The sequence below is a fragment of the Mercenaria mercenaria genome, unplaced genomic scaffold, assembly GCF_021730395.1.
Source record: "Mercenaria mercenaria strain notata unplaced genomic scaffold, MADL_Memer_1 contig_565, whole genome shotgun sequence".
NCBI classification, from domain to species: Eukaryota; Metazoa; Mollusca; class Bivalvia; order Venerida; family Veneridae; genus Mercenaria; species Mercenaria mercenaria.
Window position 1 is genome coordinate 1 of NW_026463447.1, and position 17,245 is coordinate 17,245.

General features: G+C 35.1%; 1 protein-coding gene and 1 long non-coding RNA gene across 2 annotated transcripts; both read left to right on the forward strand.

The window, feature by feature from the left end:
• Positions 1-160: 160 nt before the first annotated feature.
• Positions 161-10,117, forward strand: LOC128554611 (uncharacterized). The gene is made up of 4 exons (XR_008369644.1): positions 161-673; positions 4,304-4,374; positions 4,854-4,900; positions 6,940-10,117. It is a non-coding gene; the product is annotated as an uncharacterized LOC128554611 (long non-coding RNA).
• A 3,454-nt stretch (positions 10,118-13,571) lies between these two features.
• Positions 13,572-16,258, forward strand: LOC128554610 (baculoviral IAP repeat-containing protein 2-like). Its single transcript, XM_053535889.1, has 6 exons — positions 13,572-13,722; positions 13,841-14,048; positions 14,487-14,689; positions 14,906-15,020; positions 15,215-15,367; positions 15,642-16,258. The coding sequence occupies exons 2-6, from the start codon at positions 13,847-13,849 to the stop codon at positions 15,860-15,862; spliced, it is 894 nt and encodes a 297-aa protein (XP_053391864.1). The 5' UTR covers positions 13,572-13,722; positions 13,841-13,846; the 3' UTR covers positions 15,863-16,258.
• Positions 16,259-17,245: the final 987 nt, after the last annotated feature.

A 17,245-nucleotide genomic window follows, 5' to 3' on the forward strand; every position in this document is an offset into this window, starting at 1 on the left:
ATTCATGTGAGGAAGTTGGCAGTTACTTGCGGAGAACAGGTTTGTACTGGTACAGAATCCAGGAACACTGGTTAGGTTAACTGCCCGCCGTTACATGACTGAAATACTGTTGAAAAATGGCGTTAAATCCAAATCAGACAAACAAACAATTTAAAAAAAATGCAAACAATTATATGCGAGGTGCGTAGCCGATGACTTCTTGTCCCGGAAACTCCAAAAAGAATGTCAACAATACTTTACTGAAAACATACACTGTCGGATTACATCAACGCTTGGTATTTCATTACATATAACAACGGCAAAATTAAAGTTATGATAATTGCTGTCAGGATTAAAGATTATCAGTATTATTTCATGGAATATGGTCAAGTGTAACCTTTCGTCAGACCAAAAGAGAAACAATATTAAGTGAAGATGACACTTACCTTTAGATTCAAACTTTATCTCACTGTCGGGAACAGGTTTCTGACCCACAACCAAATACTACTTTGTAGTATACATAATAAATATAATTATCCGCTTTGCAAGAATAATTTGTGAGTTAGTTTTGTTTTTTATGTTTCAGACGAAAATGCTGGTCAGGTGAACAAGAAGTTGAAAGTGTTCGGTATCAGCGAGAAAGAGGGTGAAGAAAGACACCGACCAGAAGACATGGACCATTTCCCAACCACTGGTACAATTTTTTTGTTTCAAATTCATACATTATTTCACTTCATCTTCAAAGAGATGTTCAAGCTGTTACCTACAAGGTGATTTTTAAGCTCGACTCTGTAAGGTATATGAAAAGCTAACTAACTCGCCATTGCGTCGGCGTCCTCGTGCAGGGCTTGGTTTAACTTTTGATACAATTTCATTTTATCTATGTTATTACTTGACTGATTTGCTTAAAACTCTTTTGTTTCGCATCATCTCCTACATCGTATGATATACAATCATACCTGCACAATAAATATTTTATGAATTATGTCCCCTTTTTACTTAGAATTTCAGATTAAAATGTTGATGCACTGTCACTCTCTGATTTGATTCAAACTTCAGATAATTGTTCTGCATGAACACTCGCATTATATATGACAAGGTCAATGAAATGTTGGTTTGTGTAACGTCTTTTTCTGAGATGAACGAAGATTGGACACATGCCCACCCAAACCCCAATGTGGAAGTATTAATATTTGTGTATCTTAAAGTAGATTTAAATTTATCTTGCATACATATTTATCTCTAGCATAGTATAGATAGTTGTGCTTATTAATGCCTAGTAGTTTTATGTATATGGCTTAGTCATCCTACCATGACTATTAGGTCTAAGAATGAATGTATAATCAAATATAACACAGTATTTACCCTAAGGGGTACCAAATGTTTTAAGACTCTATAGTTTTCACTCAGTTTTATTAACGTTTCGGCCTTAAGGCCTTTATCAAAATGACAAATTCCGAGAATTACTCTACATCATGGCGTCTCATAATATAACAACATTTGAAATACAAAACCGGAATTGACGTAACGTTATTAAACGTCAACGTCAAATCCCGCTAAATGTGTGTCGCTTTTTAGCGAGATTTGACGTTGACGTTTAATAACGTTACGTCAATTCCGGTTTTGTATTTCAAATGTTGTTATATTATGAGACGCCATGATGTAGAGTAATTCTCGGAATTTGTCATTTTGATAAAGGCCTTAAGGCCGAAACGTTAATAAAACTGAGTGAAAACTATAGAGTCTATAATCAAATAGTCTCATAAATATATAGGCACGCGTGTTTTATGTTTTTAAATTAATATATAGTTAACAATGCCAAGGGTTGTAAGACTAGCAGTTTAACGCACTTTCTCAGTTGATCTTTGGCTAGCTTCCAATAACGAATGCGGAATTTTCCTTTTCTCCTTCACGTAACAAAATGTTTGTAACTTATCGACTGTTACGCTTATGTTAATGCACCATAACGCGATATCAGATGTTCAAAATCTTTACAGTGGAATATAAAGGTCTTATATGATTATCTGTTTAAGATTATAAGGATTTTATACGACTGCTAGTCTGTGTTCAGACCCTGTGAGATAACTCCTGAGGCTATTCAAAGTTTATTCGACGCCGCCCTGAAGGCGGTGTCGAGTATATGGGATACACTTTTATTTCGGACCCTGTAAAGATGGTAATGAATAGTTTCGGAGTGTTAAACTGAACACAGTGAATAGTTTGTAAAAGGATCAAGGATATTGCACAATACATTTTAGTGAATAAACAAAAATATGGCAAAAAGAAAACATAAAAAATGTATGTAATGCAACTTATTATGTGATTTAAAACAATGCTATCTGTCTTTCCTCTCCTTATTTGTAGAGCAGAACATATTTTTTTATTTACAATTTCGTCAAAAATGTTGATCCGATTTATTGATAAGGGAGGTTACTCTGTAAGTCAAGTTTTCTATTTCTATTCTTAGCATGACCTACTTACCTATCTCATTTTCTATAAATAGAACACACCACAGAGCTGATATACCATATACTACAACGCGTGAATCGCCTGGACACGGGAGCGTTCGTGTACTTTACAATAATCTTGCAGTAAACTTCGAAGAGAATATTTAAAAAAAATTACAATTTGCCTGCATAAAAATTCCTTGGAAAAAAACATATTTACAAAGTAAATACAGATATCAATAAGCATAGATATGTTGAAATGAACGAAGGAAGTGCCGCTGTTAACTTATTTTTAACCTTTTGTCTTATTTTCTTTGTTGATAGGTACAGTGATGTAATTTCAGAATGCGCACACTTTAGCAAATTCCTATTTCTTTTTTTTTTCTTTCTTTTTTTTTTTTTTTTGCTTATGTGTCATATAGACCTACTCATTGTTTACAGATATACACTGTCAACTAAGGTGTGCAATAGGCTAAAGAGCATTTGGCTGAATTTGTTAGTGACAAGTTAATACTTCTTTAAATGTGGTTAGATCGAAATATCAAAAGCCATGGGACCATAACTTATCAAAGCATCAGTGACTTTATAATAGAATTCCTTGTTGAATTTATATGTTCATTGATCTTATATGACTAGTCAGTTGCTCTGGTTTTATTATATCTTGTTACTTGCTTCTTCTTTTTTCTTTTCTTTTTTAATTTAATAGATAGTTTTTGTATTTGTCCATTCCTGACAAAAAAACAAAAACAAAAAACAAAAAAAAACAACATTTTCATTGAAATATTTTCTACACTTTGGCAGCGGGTTATTATGCTTGCTAAATTTCTTGTAATATTAGATTTGAATCTAGACACTGACATACTCCTAGTAACCTTACAGTTAAACGAGGACTTGAAGTTTATCGTTCGTCCGAAAAAAATGAATTCTATGATATTCAAAAGTATATAAGAAAGATTCATGCTTTGTGAATAGGGGCAATATAGAGATTATTTACGTTATATCATTCTTTTCTTGGACAACATTTTTGGTTGTTTTTGGCAACGGAAACAGTAAATTGCTGTGTATAATCTGCATTCTGAAATCTATAATGTAGGTGACTAAGGTCCATAAAACTTCATCAGTAAATAGAAAACACTCATTACATTACATGATAATAAAAATAATGGTTTCTGTGAACCACAATTTTGAAATAATTTCAACATTTCCTCATTTCCCAACAAACTGCATTTCTGTGAAACTTCATACACACGCTCCTGCATATAAGAACTTTTCACAGGAGGTGATCTTAGTTAGTGAAATAATTACTTTAATTTTTTATGTAAAGGGACCACCTACTCGCAATGTTAATGTCATTGCAGGTAGAGGGTTTGTATTGCATGATAAAACTTTTCTATCATGTTTATTCTTCATGCTTTAAAACAGTTTATAACATGTATTGTTTTATGTGCTAATGTTGATAACTTGTAGCCAGTCAGACTAATAAAGTAATGATTAGGTGATTTCTCATATTGCAAAAAAATGTACTTCAGACACAACACTTGGCGGCGTCTTTGATGCTTGCATCAACGAATTTCCTTGTATAATTATGTCCTTTGTCTTCTCAAAACACACGGTCTAAATAATCAGAGCCAAGACATATGAATTCAGGGTTTTTCCAAACCTGAGACAGCTTGGGGCTAGCGAGGTTTTTCATACACGCAGTCCGGAGGGTAATGAAACACCTGCCTTACTCAGGCAGATATATTAGATCATTTTCTCGCCTACCATTGACTTAATTCCAACATTTGAATGAAGCAATTTGAACAAAGTGCACAAGGAAGTCTGGCAGTTAGTATTAGTATTTTATCGCGATCTTTATTGCTATGTATTGTTTACAGTAACTAGTGCAAGACGAAACCAGCGATGTAAGCCTTGTAGGACGATCATACAAGAACATTTGAATATACCAGTATGTTCATTTGTTTTTTGTTAAAACAGTACATAAGGCAGGAGAGGAATTACAGAGAAATGCAATATATAATGTTAGATATCTCGTTCAGACGCTGTTTTGCTGAAGTGAAATGTGCAATAAAACTGACTTGGATACAAATTCATATGGTTACGTATTATTTTGTGATATGTATCCTTGTAAAGTACATACACATTCTTTTGAACGAAGAAGTAAGCCGACTGAGACACTTACAAATGGTGATCAAAATTATATATTTCACATGGGTGTTTTAAACTTTTATTATTATTATTTTCCAAATCGTGTTGAAATTGAATGTTCTCGTTTTAAAATAGCTGCTAGCTAAAGAATATTTGCCAAAGTTTCATTCTAATTTCAGTTTCAACTTAAATGAAAGTTTTACCCTTAATATATGTGGAAATCCAAGATAAATGTTAGAAACGCATGTTAGTGGTACAATTGCAATTGTATACTTGCAGGAAGCAAACTTACTGTATAAGGGTACAAGAGCCATTTTGTCGACCAAGTAAGTGTAGATAATAATCCTTACTTTGTATTGATGAAAAAATAAGTTCTGTAAAATGCCTTGTTTCTTTCGACATTTTCAATAATTAGAGTTTTGATCAAGAACATGCTTTTTTTATTTTCATTTTTTTTTGGTTCACATGAACTTTAATCTCCCCGTCAAACTGATATGTGAGGTCGGAGAACCATTCCCTTCAATACATTACAATATTTCTTACAGCATAATATCATACCATATACATATTACATATATATTACAAATACAAGCCATCGTGTTAAAAATAAATTTGTCAAAGTTTGTGTCTTGATGAACTAACTAAAGGCCAAGCTCAAAATATCCACATAATGTCATACCTTTTAATACAAGATACAAACAAATATTTCAAAGAATATATTCCAATACGATACTGTACATATGACAAATTAACTTTAATACTTCATTCACATGAACCTATATTATATATAATGTTTAACAGAAAGAGCACATTTCAGACTTCTATAATTAAGCCAGGTTTGAAAATTTTCAATTTTAATACATGGTCATCTGAGATTTCTTAGCTTGTAACAGATTGTATTATTTGCCAGGTATTGGCAAAAGAATCTAATGTTTGATTTTTAACTGCAATCGCTTTATGTATATTAAAATGATGTAAAAACCTTTTATATCCAGCCAATGACAGTTTACAGTCTAAAAGTTTACAGGTGAATATGAACTTCTTAAGATAGAGAATCATTATATTTTTAGGGACATAATCAACTCCAAGTAACACACTAGCCTCATCAAAAACTACTTCTACATGTTTACTTTCAAGGGAGGTACATAAAATATCAAAGAACTTTTTAACCTCTTTACATCACCAAAACAGATGTTCTATTGTCTCAATGTCTGTTTTACAGAAAGCACAACGATCTGAATCTTCAAGGTTTAGGGTTTTGAGATATTTATTAACTGGTAAAATACGATGTAAAATTCGAAACTGCATCCACTGTATATTACTATCTTTCGTTACTCTAAAAGGATTACTATAAATACTCTTCCATTTGTCATCTTTAAAAGAAAAGTCTACCATCCATTTAGTTTGACTTGACGGATAATCCTTATTTATATTAAGCAAAGTGTATATATCCCTACACCCAACTGCAGGTTTTAGTAGCGTCTTTGCTGGTAATGGTATCAATGGATAATGAATATTCACTCCATCTTTCAGTGACTTTGAATTGAGATTCAGTTTTTTTGTGTGGAAAGTTTTTGTTACTAGTATACTAAGATAATTCAAACTATTTACTTGTAAATTTGTTTTAAGTTCAAATTCTTTCTTTGTTAATAGTTTATTATTTTGATACAAGTTGTTGATATACCTTATGTCCTTTTCATACCATGATCTAAAATACAGGCTCTTATTTCCAATTAAAATATTATGGTTGTAAAAGATGGGGCATTTTAAAAAAGCCTGCGTGTTATCAACCGGGACAGTTTCAATAAAATAGAACATTTTTCCAAAACATGTTGTTGGTTTTTTGAATCATTTTATCAGCATAATGTTTACCACAATTTATAAGTTTGTGTAAATCAAACATATGATCGGTCATAGATATCCATTTTCCTTCTGTTCTTATTGCTCTTCTAATCCAACTAATCTTTTAACTTTTAATGAAACACTCAACATTCGTCATCCTAAGTCGTTCCTCAGAGTAATCTTTAGTTATAACAGATTTTTTAACTCTTGCTGGTCCATTCCATAAGAAGTCATACAAAATATTATTTAGTTCTTTTAGTATTTTATCACCTGGATCTGGATGGGAAAGGAACAAATGGTTGAACGATGGCAATAAGAGACTTTTTATAACTGTAATTCTTCCAACTGTAGTTAGATTTCTTCTCTTCAAGAATATGCTTTATTTAAACATGAATATTAACGCTTACAGTTGTGGTGCGTGCTAAGAGGTAGTCAGATTGGCAAAAACAACGTGACCATCTTATATAAATTGCTAGACGCTTGCCAAATTCATTTCTCTTTTCCTTCTCATTTTGTTTGAAAGGTACATCTAGAGATTCAACACAAATTTGCTTTGTATGCCATCGGCGCAGAGACACGCCATCGTATATAGGCTCCGTTTGTTGCTGTGTTTGTGAATCATGCGGCGTGTGTGATGAACACTCTCCCATCAGTGGTAGAACATAAACAAAACAATTGATATTTGTAACCAAAATTACTGTCCATATTTTACGTTTCTTTTTTGTTATGTTGTTGTTTACTTTTGACTAGCAATTTATTTAATTGTGCATTCATAAATTTATTACAGTGTAGTTTAGTTTTGGATATTTCTAATTCATTTAATATGTTATACATTATTTTGATTTCTTTTGTCTTAAGTTCTATTATGACAGTTTAGTTTTTGTTTCAGTATGTCTGTTAGGAACGTTACGTTTGCACTTTTATGTATACATATATAGTTATTAGAGTTATTCTCTGTTTGTGATATTCAATTCCGCTTAAGCAGAATCTGTGCTAGGGGGCGTGATTCAAAGGTATTTGGCCTCTTGTCCATGAATGGGTTAAATCAAACCGAGCCCGGGGTATCTACAATTTATTGTACATAAACGGAAACTTTTAAAACGCGTAATTTATTTAATCAGTTTACTTACATGCAATTGTATATATGCTATTAACTTTTTATTTCCACCATTTAATTTCATTATTCATGAGACAATGAGTCTTATATGACCTACAAGTTAATAATGTCTGAAAATATATATTGTTTTCTACTACTTTAGCTTTTTTGAAACGGATTTATCATTTTGTTCAAATAGTTGTATGTCACTGAAAATTGCTGAAGTAACAGATTCTTTTGAAAATGGGCATGTTTTGCCATATATAGGTGAAATAGGAATGTTTTCATTCATTTCAGATATATTTTTTGGGGTAATGAATAATTTGAAAATTATTTCATGCAGTTTGATAAAACAACACTTCTAGATGTAAGAAAGCTTTGCATTTACTCCATTTAAGGACTTTAAGCTTTTAGGCTAGTGAACATTTACCATACTGATTAATCGATATAGTGTATGCTTAAATACGGTTTAGAAGTGCACCCTTTTACATTATTAGAAAATCGCTTGTATTTTCATGTATTTTGCAGACCTATCCAACCTGAGGAAGTTTTTGTAAAAGATCTTTGTTTCGCAGAAGTGACTAAATACGTTTTATTTCTTGTAGGGAACTTTGAAATTAAAAAGAATTATAGCAGTCGGACTTTTTTTAATTTGACTGAAATGCAAGCTCAACCCGGGGCTAGAGGGCGTGGACGGTAGCATGCATTTCCACTGCCGTCCATGAACAGGCTCAATCAAACCGAGCCTGCAACATTTTCGATTTTGTCGTGTTGAGCGACCGACCTGCGGAATTTCCACATTTCCTATTTTATGTTCATTTGTTTTAATTATCTTAGCTATATGTCAAACATTTTGGTGTATATCTCAATGTGTTTATTTGTCTTAGTTATATGTACATATGTCAAACATTTTGGTGTATAGCTTAATGTTTTTATTTGTCTTAGTTGTATGTCAAACATTTTGGTGTATATCTCAATGTTTTCATTTGTCTTAGTTATGTGTCAAACATTTTGGTGTATATCTCAATGTTTTTATTTGTATTAGTTATATGTCAAACATTTAGTAAAATGTCACTACAGTCCAAATGTGTTTCATCCGATGAAGCTTTAATGAAATCTATTAACCTCACAAGAAGAGACTAGGTACGAATGTTATAAAGAATGTGCATTAGGTCGTCAACGAAAATCGTGCGTTGTGACGCGACGTATACTGTACGTTAGAACGTTTGATTTTTCAACAACTGCTGTTAGTTGACGATTTTGTTATTCATGATATCTATAACTTTACAAGTATGCACCATTAATTCATTCTAGCAATGCTATAGGAGAAAGAAACAAGAAATAAATCATGGTTTAGCGGTTTCCATTTAAGTATGAAATACATGAACGAGTTTGTAGTTGGTGAGGGCGGCAGAAGTGATTCGATCTCCGAAAACTTTCATTGCGCTCATGTAATCTGGATCATCATATAACCCAGGTGGTGCCATTCATACGAAAATAGATAATACTCAACATTTATTTTAATACAATTTGTTTGCGTTTTTTGTATCAGTAAAAGTATTAAAATTTGATGCGCTCCTGTTTTATTCCGTTTCCATTATTCTATTCTCTCTGGCCAAAAAGCATCATGGTTATGTGCTGTTGTTCGTTTGTGTTGTTGTTGTTGTTGTTGTTTTTGTCTTACTGAATACTAGTATATGATTGCTGATGGCATATAGCGCTCTATAAAAATCTTAATAAGTTTGATTTTTATTTTGATATTTTGAAAACCTACAAACATGCATTTGTTTGTTTCGGTGTTATTTACTGCTGTTACAAAGTCAGTAAAACAGACTAGTATTAGATGTTTTTAAAGTTTTTATACTACCAAATGAAGTCCAATTGTAAAGTGTTTGCTCAAAGTAAGGCATTGTTAAGGATATGTTTTTTTTATTATTATTATTTTGTTGGGTTTAACGTCGCACCGACACAATTTTAGGTCATATGGCGACTTTCCAGCTTTAATGGTGGAGGAAGACCCCAGGTGCCCCTCCGTGCATACTGTCATCAAGAGCGGGCACCTGGGTAGAACCACCGACCTTCCGTAAGCCAGCTGGATGGCTTCCTCACGTGAAGAATTCTACGCCCCAAATGAGGTTTCGAACCCAAATCGATGAGGGGCAAATGGTTTGAAGTCAACGACTCTAACCACTCGGCCACGGAGGCCCCTAAAGATATGTCAGTTGTGAATTGTCTTTTGTTACATTTTATAAATAATAAGTAAGACGAATAAAGACGAATCGTCAGTGCCAAACCTAGTTACTCTGTGTGAATACTAATATCCTGCCTTTTCTATAAGATTTTATTGTGTTCTAAAGGATGGCAAAGACTTTGCAACAAATGCCACTTTGTACTTAGGAAATATCCTCATGTGTATTCAGACGAAAATACGCTGAATCTATTGAAAATTACACCTGATAAAATATGCGTGCTCGAACGAACAAGATAAGTAAATTACAGTAGAAGTTATCGATAGTTTTTGTGCAGTATGTCTCTCTGAGAAAGCAAATGAGCAAAGACTTGCATGTCATAGTAATTCGGTAAGTGTCACTATAAATCCCGATTTTTAATCGGTTTGAAGCTTCTGAAAGTATTCACATAAAAGCATGCCAATCGGCCGGTCAATTTAAATAGAACGTCTTTTTGCTGCTATCTCATAATAACGTCATTGGGTCCACAGTGTCTCGATATAAAACTGTAATTTACCAAGCCCTGGCAATGTGCTGTCATGTTGACAGATGTGTTGTGTTGCGTAACGATTTAACATATCCATGAACTACGTCTTTTGCAAGAAAAGACCTTCAAAAAAAGACCGATAGTTTATTTTAGCCCATATGTCGACTTTCAACCACCAGGAAAATAAAATATCCACGGCATCTACAGTAAAACATAAAAATGTATTAATTTCCGTCTAAATGACAATTGAACCGGTACCGGAGAGTGCAGACGGCATAGGAGTGAGTAGACGGAATTGGCATACGTAGACGGTACCGGAGTGCGTAGATAGTACCAGAGTGTTCAGACGGCATAGGAGTTTATAGATGGTATCGGTGTGTGTAGACGGCAAAGGAGTGTGTAGACGGTATCGGCATGCATAGACGGTACCGGAGTGTGCAGAAGTTACCACCGAAGTGTAGATATAGACGGCATAGGGGTGTGTAGAAGGTATAGGCTTTCGTAGACGGTACAGGAGTGCCAAGACGGTACAGGGGCGTGTAGAAGAAGCTTTTTGTAAATACGACAATAAGTGAAAATGTTATTTGAGTGATTTCTATGGATGACGAGAAGAGTATTGTTCATTTTTGTTATGTATATTGTTTAAAGATAATCCCGAAATATATAACAAGTAGGTCATATAAGATTTAACGATGATAATGGGGATCATGACTGCCTCTTTCCGTATCTGTGGAAGCAGTCCTTGTGTCCAGCTGTAGTTGTAAATTTCCAGGAGTTTGCAAATTGCTTCAGTGCCTAGATGGGTCAGCATTTCATTTGTGACTCCATCTGGTCCAGGAGACTTCTTTGTCTTCAACTGCCTAAGAGCTGTCTGTAGCTCATGCAGTTTAAGACCCTGCTTCATGCATTCTGGTGTCACTTGGCTTGTCTGCCTTTCCCTTTTTTCTCTTCGGGCTTCCCTTTGCCGTTCCCTGTTGATGGGGATGTTGGAAACATCTTTGTAGTTAGAGGCAAAAGTGTTTGCCGCTTGTTTACCTGTCAACAGTTCACCATTCTCTTCCAAAGTTACTGAGCCTCTTCCTGTTTCTTCATCGTTCAGCTGTCTCGTCAATCTCCACAGCTTTTGGCCATCTCGCTCTAGGTTGAGCGAGGCTGTTTTGTTTCTCCAGCTCTTCCTCTGTGCTTCCCGTTTGTGCCTGAGGAATTTGGCCTTGGCTTGCTGTAGAGAGAGGTTATTTTCTTGTGAGGGATTGTTTTCTGCTTCCTCCCTGGCTTCTGATAACTTTGCCTGTAGATTCTCCAACTCATCACTCCAGTATGGCTTATAGTCCTTTTTTGCTTCCCTTGGAATGGCGCTGTAAGCAGCCTTAAGTATACTGGCGTTGAAGTCTTTGACAACCCGGTTGATGTCTCTATCTTCCACTCTGATGTCTTTACAGAGCTCATCACTCAGACTTTGGTAAAAGGTCCACCTGGCCTTCTTGTAGTTCCATCTGGGGATGTTAGGTAAAGTAGAGGCTATACGGTCCATAGTAAGTTGGACTGGGCGATGGTCTCTACCTCCTAGTTGTTCATTGACTTCCCGCTTGACATGTCCATGTATGTCATCAGTACATAAAGCAAGATCAGGGGTTGATGTTGTTCGCCAGCTTCTGGAGTAAAAAGTTGGGGGATCATCTGGCTTGTTGATGAGGTTTAGGTTGTTATCTTGCCAGGTCTCCACTTCCTCTCCACGTTTATCCAGGTGGTCATATCCCCAGCTTTGTGAGTGACTGTTAAAGTCTCCTACAATGATGAACCTGGTTTCATCAGTTGTAACTTTGTCAAGGGACTTTGTCATTTGGAGAGTATATGTTCACAAGTTTCAAACTGAAATCGTTCTTTTTGAGGCTCAGAACTTGGAACTCGGAGTCATACATATGCGTGTTGGTCTGGACAGCGCTGATGTTGTTCCTGACCAATGTCATGATGCCTCTTTTTCGTCTGCCAATTCTGTCACAGCGGAAACACTGGTATCCTCTGACTTTGAAGGATTTCTCTGGCTGTAGGTGAGTTTCCTGAATGCAACAGACATTGATGTCTTTCTCATGGAGGATATGCTCAAGTTCAGCTTTCTTGTTGAAGACACCCTCCGCATTCCAATGCATCAGCCTGAAAGGTTGATGCGGTTTGGTTCTTCTCCTTGGTATGTTCCTCCTTCTTCTCTTCGCATGTTGTGGATTGGAGGAGGGACCCCCAGTAGCTGTGGGTGGACTCTGTCGAGGCCCAGAGCCCGGCACTGAATCCCCCTGGAGGGACCTCAGAGATTTAGCACCACGTTGTTGAATACCGGATGGCTGTGTAGACATAGCGATATTGCATGGTGCTGTGGTTTGTTAAGAGAGTGCCAATGGCCCAGCACCTCTGTCTTCAACTCTCTAGGTTTCCTTCGGGGATACCTCACCCTTAGGTCCGAGTTAAAACCCTATCCTGGGAACACAGGAGCTATTTGTACCATAGCTGGGGGTCTGTTCATAGGCATCAGGGCGTGTCCACACACCGGTGGGCCTGGCATGCCACATGTCTGGGGGCAGACCTCCTCCGAGTCCCCTGCAGTTCTGCCTGAGGCCGCAAGGTGCTCAGTTACCGTGTTGCGCCAACTCGGAGGCACTGCAAAAGGGCTTGTCTGCAGAGAGGCTATGTACTGGCAGGGAAGACTTACGCACTCGGCTCCTTTTTCACCAGAAGGCTAGCCAGCGGTGGAGGCTGAAAGCGGAAGGTGACAAGCACACAACACACAGCACACCACACTTGACGCATCAGCAGACCAATTGCCACACAACTTGTTTAATAAATTCAATATGAAAAGACACTCGTGTAATATCCTCTACATATATGTATGCTCAGATACGGTATAAATTACAATTGATTCAATATATTTTGTATAGACTACAATGCACTTAAATAAACATTGACCAATGACTACCACGACAGTGAGTGGAGTTTGATATTGTTAAGACGATTGAATGAGCGGTTTGCTATTTTCTGCTATATATGTATTTGTTGATTGTCAGAACTGAAATGATCGTGTTATTTGCTTTTCGATATATCAAATTTACTACTTGATATAAATGTAGTAGTTCAATCAGCTAACGCTTAATCGGAGTAAATGCACTTAAAAAGAGAGCAATGTCAGCTGATACGGACGAATCCACTGTATTATGACAGCTAAGCCTAAATTAGTCATTATTATCAGTGACAAAATTAGTTCCGACTGTTGTGATCTCATCCAATTCTTTACAACTGAAAAAAAATAAAATCCATAAATTTTAATCATATTGATTTCAAAACCACACCCGATACAGAAACGAAGCATTGCATGATCATACCAAAATAACCTTTTAAGAAAACATTCAATGGAAAACCACAAAAATAGTTTATATAAATAAGGACGGTTGTTGCAACGAGGCAGTCGATCTACAGTTTGTAAACACCTGCTTCGACCATATCTTCACGGTAAGTTAACTATTTCATGATTTTATGCGCACAACGAAAGACGGTAGATTTTGTGTTTAACTATTACAACAGTACACTTTGTTAGAATCAGAACTGTGAGTCATTTTATGTATTCCAGAAGAAAATGTCTGACACCCTCACAGATATCAAAGTCTCCCAGCAGCATGAATCAAGACCGGCACCTATTGCATTGGGTATAAATGTGGAAAAACCAAAGTTTCCTCAGTATGCTGTCTACTCAAAACGTCTGGAGTCTTTCGATGCCTGGCCGGAATACCTGCCAGTACAGAAGAAAGATATGGTCGAAGCAGGTCTGGTATATACAGGTAATATAAAGCGTCATTTCTCCACACAAAAGCATATTGTTGGCGATCTATACGTCCAAACTATCACAACAGCAGTCTTTAAAGATACTAGTATCCAATGCGCATCGTTCACTAAGATTATTTCAGATACTTACTTTAAATGTGAAGGTTCCTCTTCAAATGATATTGACTTCACTAAATATATAATTTAATTGTGTTTTGTAGAGCTACATTCACAATTGCATAAACCTAATATACAGTACTGTTTAAAAGGTTCTTTGTATGTGTTTGATGTGTGTGTGTGTCTGTGGAGGGGGGGGAGGTTAGTCATATTGATCGAAAATGAGGGAACTAAAGTGAAAACACATGAACCTTTGAGGCTGTTTGTAAAAACGTGTTTCAGTTTGCTTGTTTGTGGTAAAAAGATGTTACAAATGACATATACATCCTATCTATCAGGAGTAGGCGACAGTGTGCGATGTTACTTTTGTGGCGGCGGTTTAAGAAACTGGGAGATTGGAGACGTGCCAATGGAGGAACATGCAAAATGGTATCCAAAATGTCCGCATATTTTACTGGTTAAAGGACAAGCATACATTGAGAAACTTTCACGAGGTGAAAGGCCAGAGACAGACGGAGCAGATGGAATAAGCAGTAAACAGGTATTATATAAATCTTGTATAGCAATTGTGGCTAACATATACGTATGTATACTATTTAGGCATGTTTTAAGTGATGAATTGTGTTGTCTCTTGAACACAGAAGTCATTTCTTTCTCATGATAAATAAATATTTCCTTCTGGCAATTTTTCTCGTTAAAAGTCCTTCAAGCTACATTTTGTACTTAAATGTTACAATAGAAAATTATTATTTCTCAGGATTTGGCCGATGAAATCAACCACATAGAGACTGTGGCAGCACAAAGTTGCATAGAAATGGGCTACTCCAAAGACATTGTTGCTGAAGCAATAACAATTTTCATTTCCAAAAAAGGTGAGAACTGCTTTAGTTTGTTCAGTGTTTTTCTATTTGCCCTGTTCCAATACAGACAGATTTTTTCCATTAGCAGTGTTGTCAGTAATCAAAATATTATATATTTATAATTCTGATTAAAGTGAGATTATGTTCATTTTTTCAACGGACTATTTCAAATTTATTTTATTACATATTTCGTCCTAATATTACAGAAAATACTGATTTCAAAGGTACAGATTTGTGCGAAATTATTTTTGAGATAGAGGAGAATCCTGAAGAACATGAAAAAAGCATTGGTGGTGGAAATGCATTCACTGAGAGCTGTGATAAAGCCAATCATGCAATAGAGGTTGATGAGCAATTAGGTAGGATTATGATATGGTGTTGGTATTAAAAAGATATCATAGACTCATGAATATAAATTATATATTGCAGGTTTCAAATATAGTTATAAATATGCATGTGATAATAAATGAATAACAATTATTTAAAAAGGGTTTTAAATATGTATTCAGTTAGAAACAAACCTTTGTCATGTGTTGTCGAAATGGCGGATGATTATAATGTGCGTAAAAATATAATTATCTTACCCGCTTAACTTACCAGTCTTGAGATTCCATTGAAATAATTATATTTCAGAACCAATAGAAACTCTCCTAGAAGAAAATCACAGATTAAAAGAGAATCAGATGTGTAAAATATGTCTTGACAGCAGAGCTGATGTAATATTTTTACCATGTGGTCACATGGTCAGCTGTCCACAGTGTGCTCCAGCTCTTGTAAAATGTCCCGTTTGCCGACAAACTGTCAATGGACAATTGAAAGCATTCTTTTCTTCTGTGATTAACTCCAATAAATGATGACGTTGACCCTAGTAGACTTCCATAATGCCAAAAAAAATAAAGTAATAGATATTACATAATGAAAACAAGTGTTATGATTTAAATTCTTACAGTAACTAAGTAAACATAATCTTTCTCTTTTACACTTTTCGATGTTTATGCATGTTTTCATAAATTGTCTACTAGGGTTAAAGTATCAGAACTACACTACGACTAGTGCAACAGGAGTACTGCATCAATATGGATATTAGTTTTACCTACGAATAGTTAGAATTTGTATTCAATTATATGAATTAATCTACCTCAAAATTACTAGTCATACGTTCCTATGGGAATATGTTGACTCTGTTCGAAATACAGTGAATGTTGTTTGAAGTTATATGTTACATATAGAAGAAAATTGTTTTGTTTGCATATTATAGTTGTTTTCTGTTGTGATCCTACAAATATTTTCATTTGCTTTCGTTTTGATACGATAGGATCTTCTTAATTTTCTCACATTTCCCTTAAAAATCTATATAATATGTTTGTTAACTACAAACGATTTCCAGCTGAAAGTAGCGTAAGCTCTAGAAGCTGTCAAAAGCAAAGTCTGTAGAATGGTAATACGAACAATAATACTACCATTTTACGATTAGAAAAATAAAAGTTACATGTTTAAAATTTATATGAAATGAGTGTATTTATTTCCAACATAATTACTGTTTGATCCGCCAGATCTTAAAACGGGATGTATGTAACAAGATGGGTACACCACCAACATACAAGACAACATTTTTAAAAGTGTAGTGGGAAAGTGGTTAACCCACTTATTAGACAAGACTGTGTAAATAAATCATTTCCAGCTGAAATAACCTCTAAAGTAAGTCTCAAATTTGTAACAAATAAATCATATAAATAGTGTCAATCCCAGATTTAATGACGTCATCGCACGAATGGAGTATTTTAAAGGCATAGCTAGGCAAGTCGAAATACAGAAGTCCATTCTCCTCAATTGTAATGTGTAAGATTTTGGAGAAATAATAACGGTGCCTTGGTCTGGAGTAGTCATCGCACGTGTACTTTCAAGAAGGAAGCATAGTGATTAACTGCACAGGGACAAATCAGCAAATATGAACTGAATATATTTTATCCGGTTTTCCAGATATTAAATCAATTCTTTCGTTGTACTTGTCAATATACAGATCATGATAACACCTCTGCAAACGCAGTTCATTTTAAAGCCAGAAACAAAAGTCTAAAACCCTAAAATCAAGTAAATATAAGACTAGACTAAATATAAGCTCTTAAAATTATGGCATGTAATCCTACAATCGAGTAAATATAAAACTAGACTTAATGTATGGCATGCTAAATATAAGCATTTACAAGTATGGCATGTACTCCTACAATACTAGACTA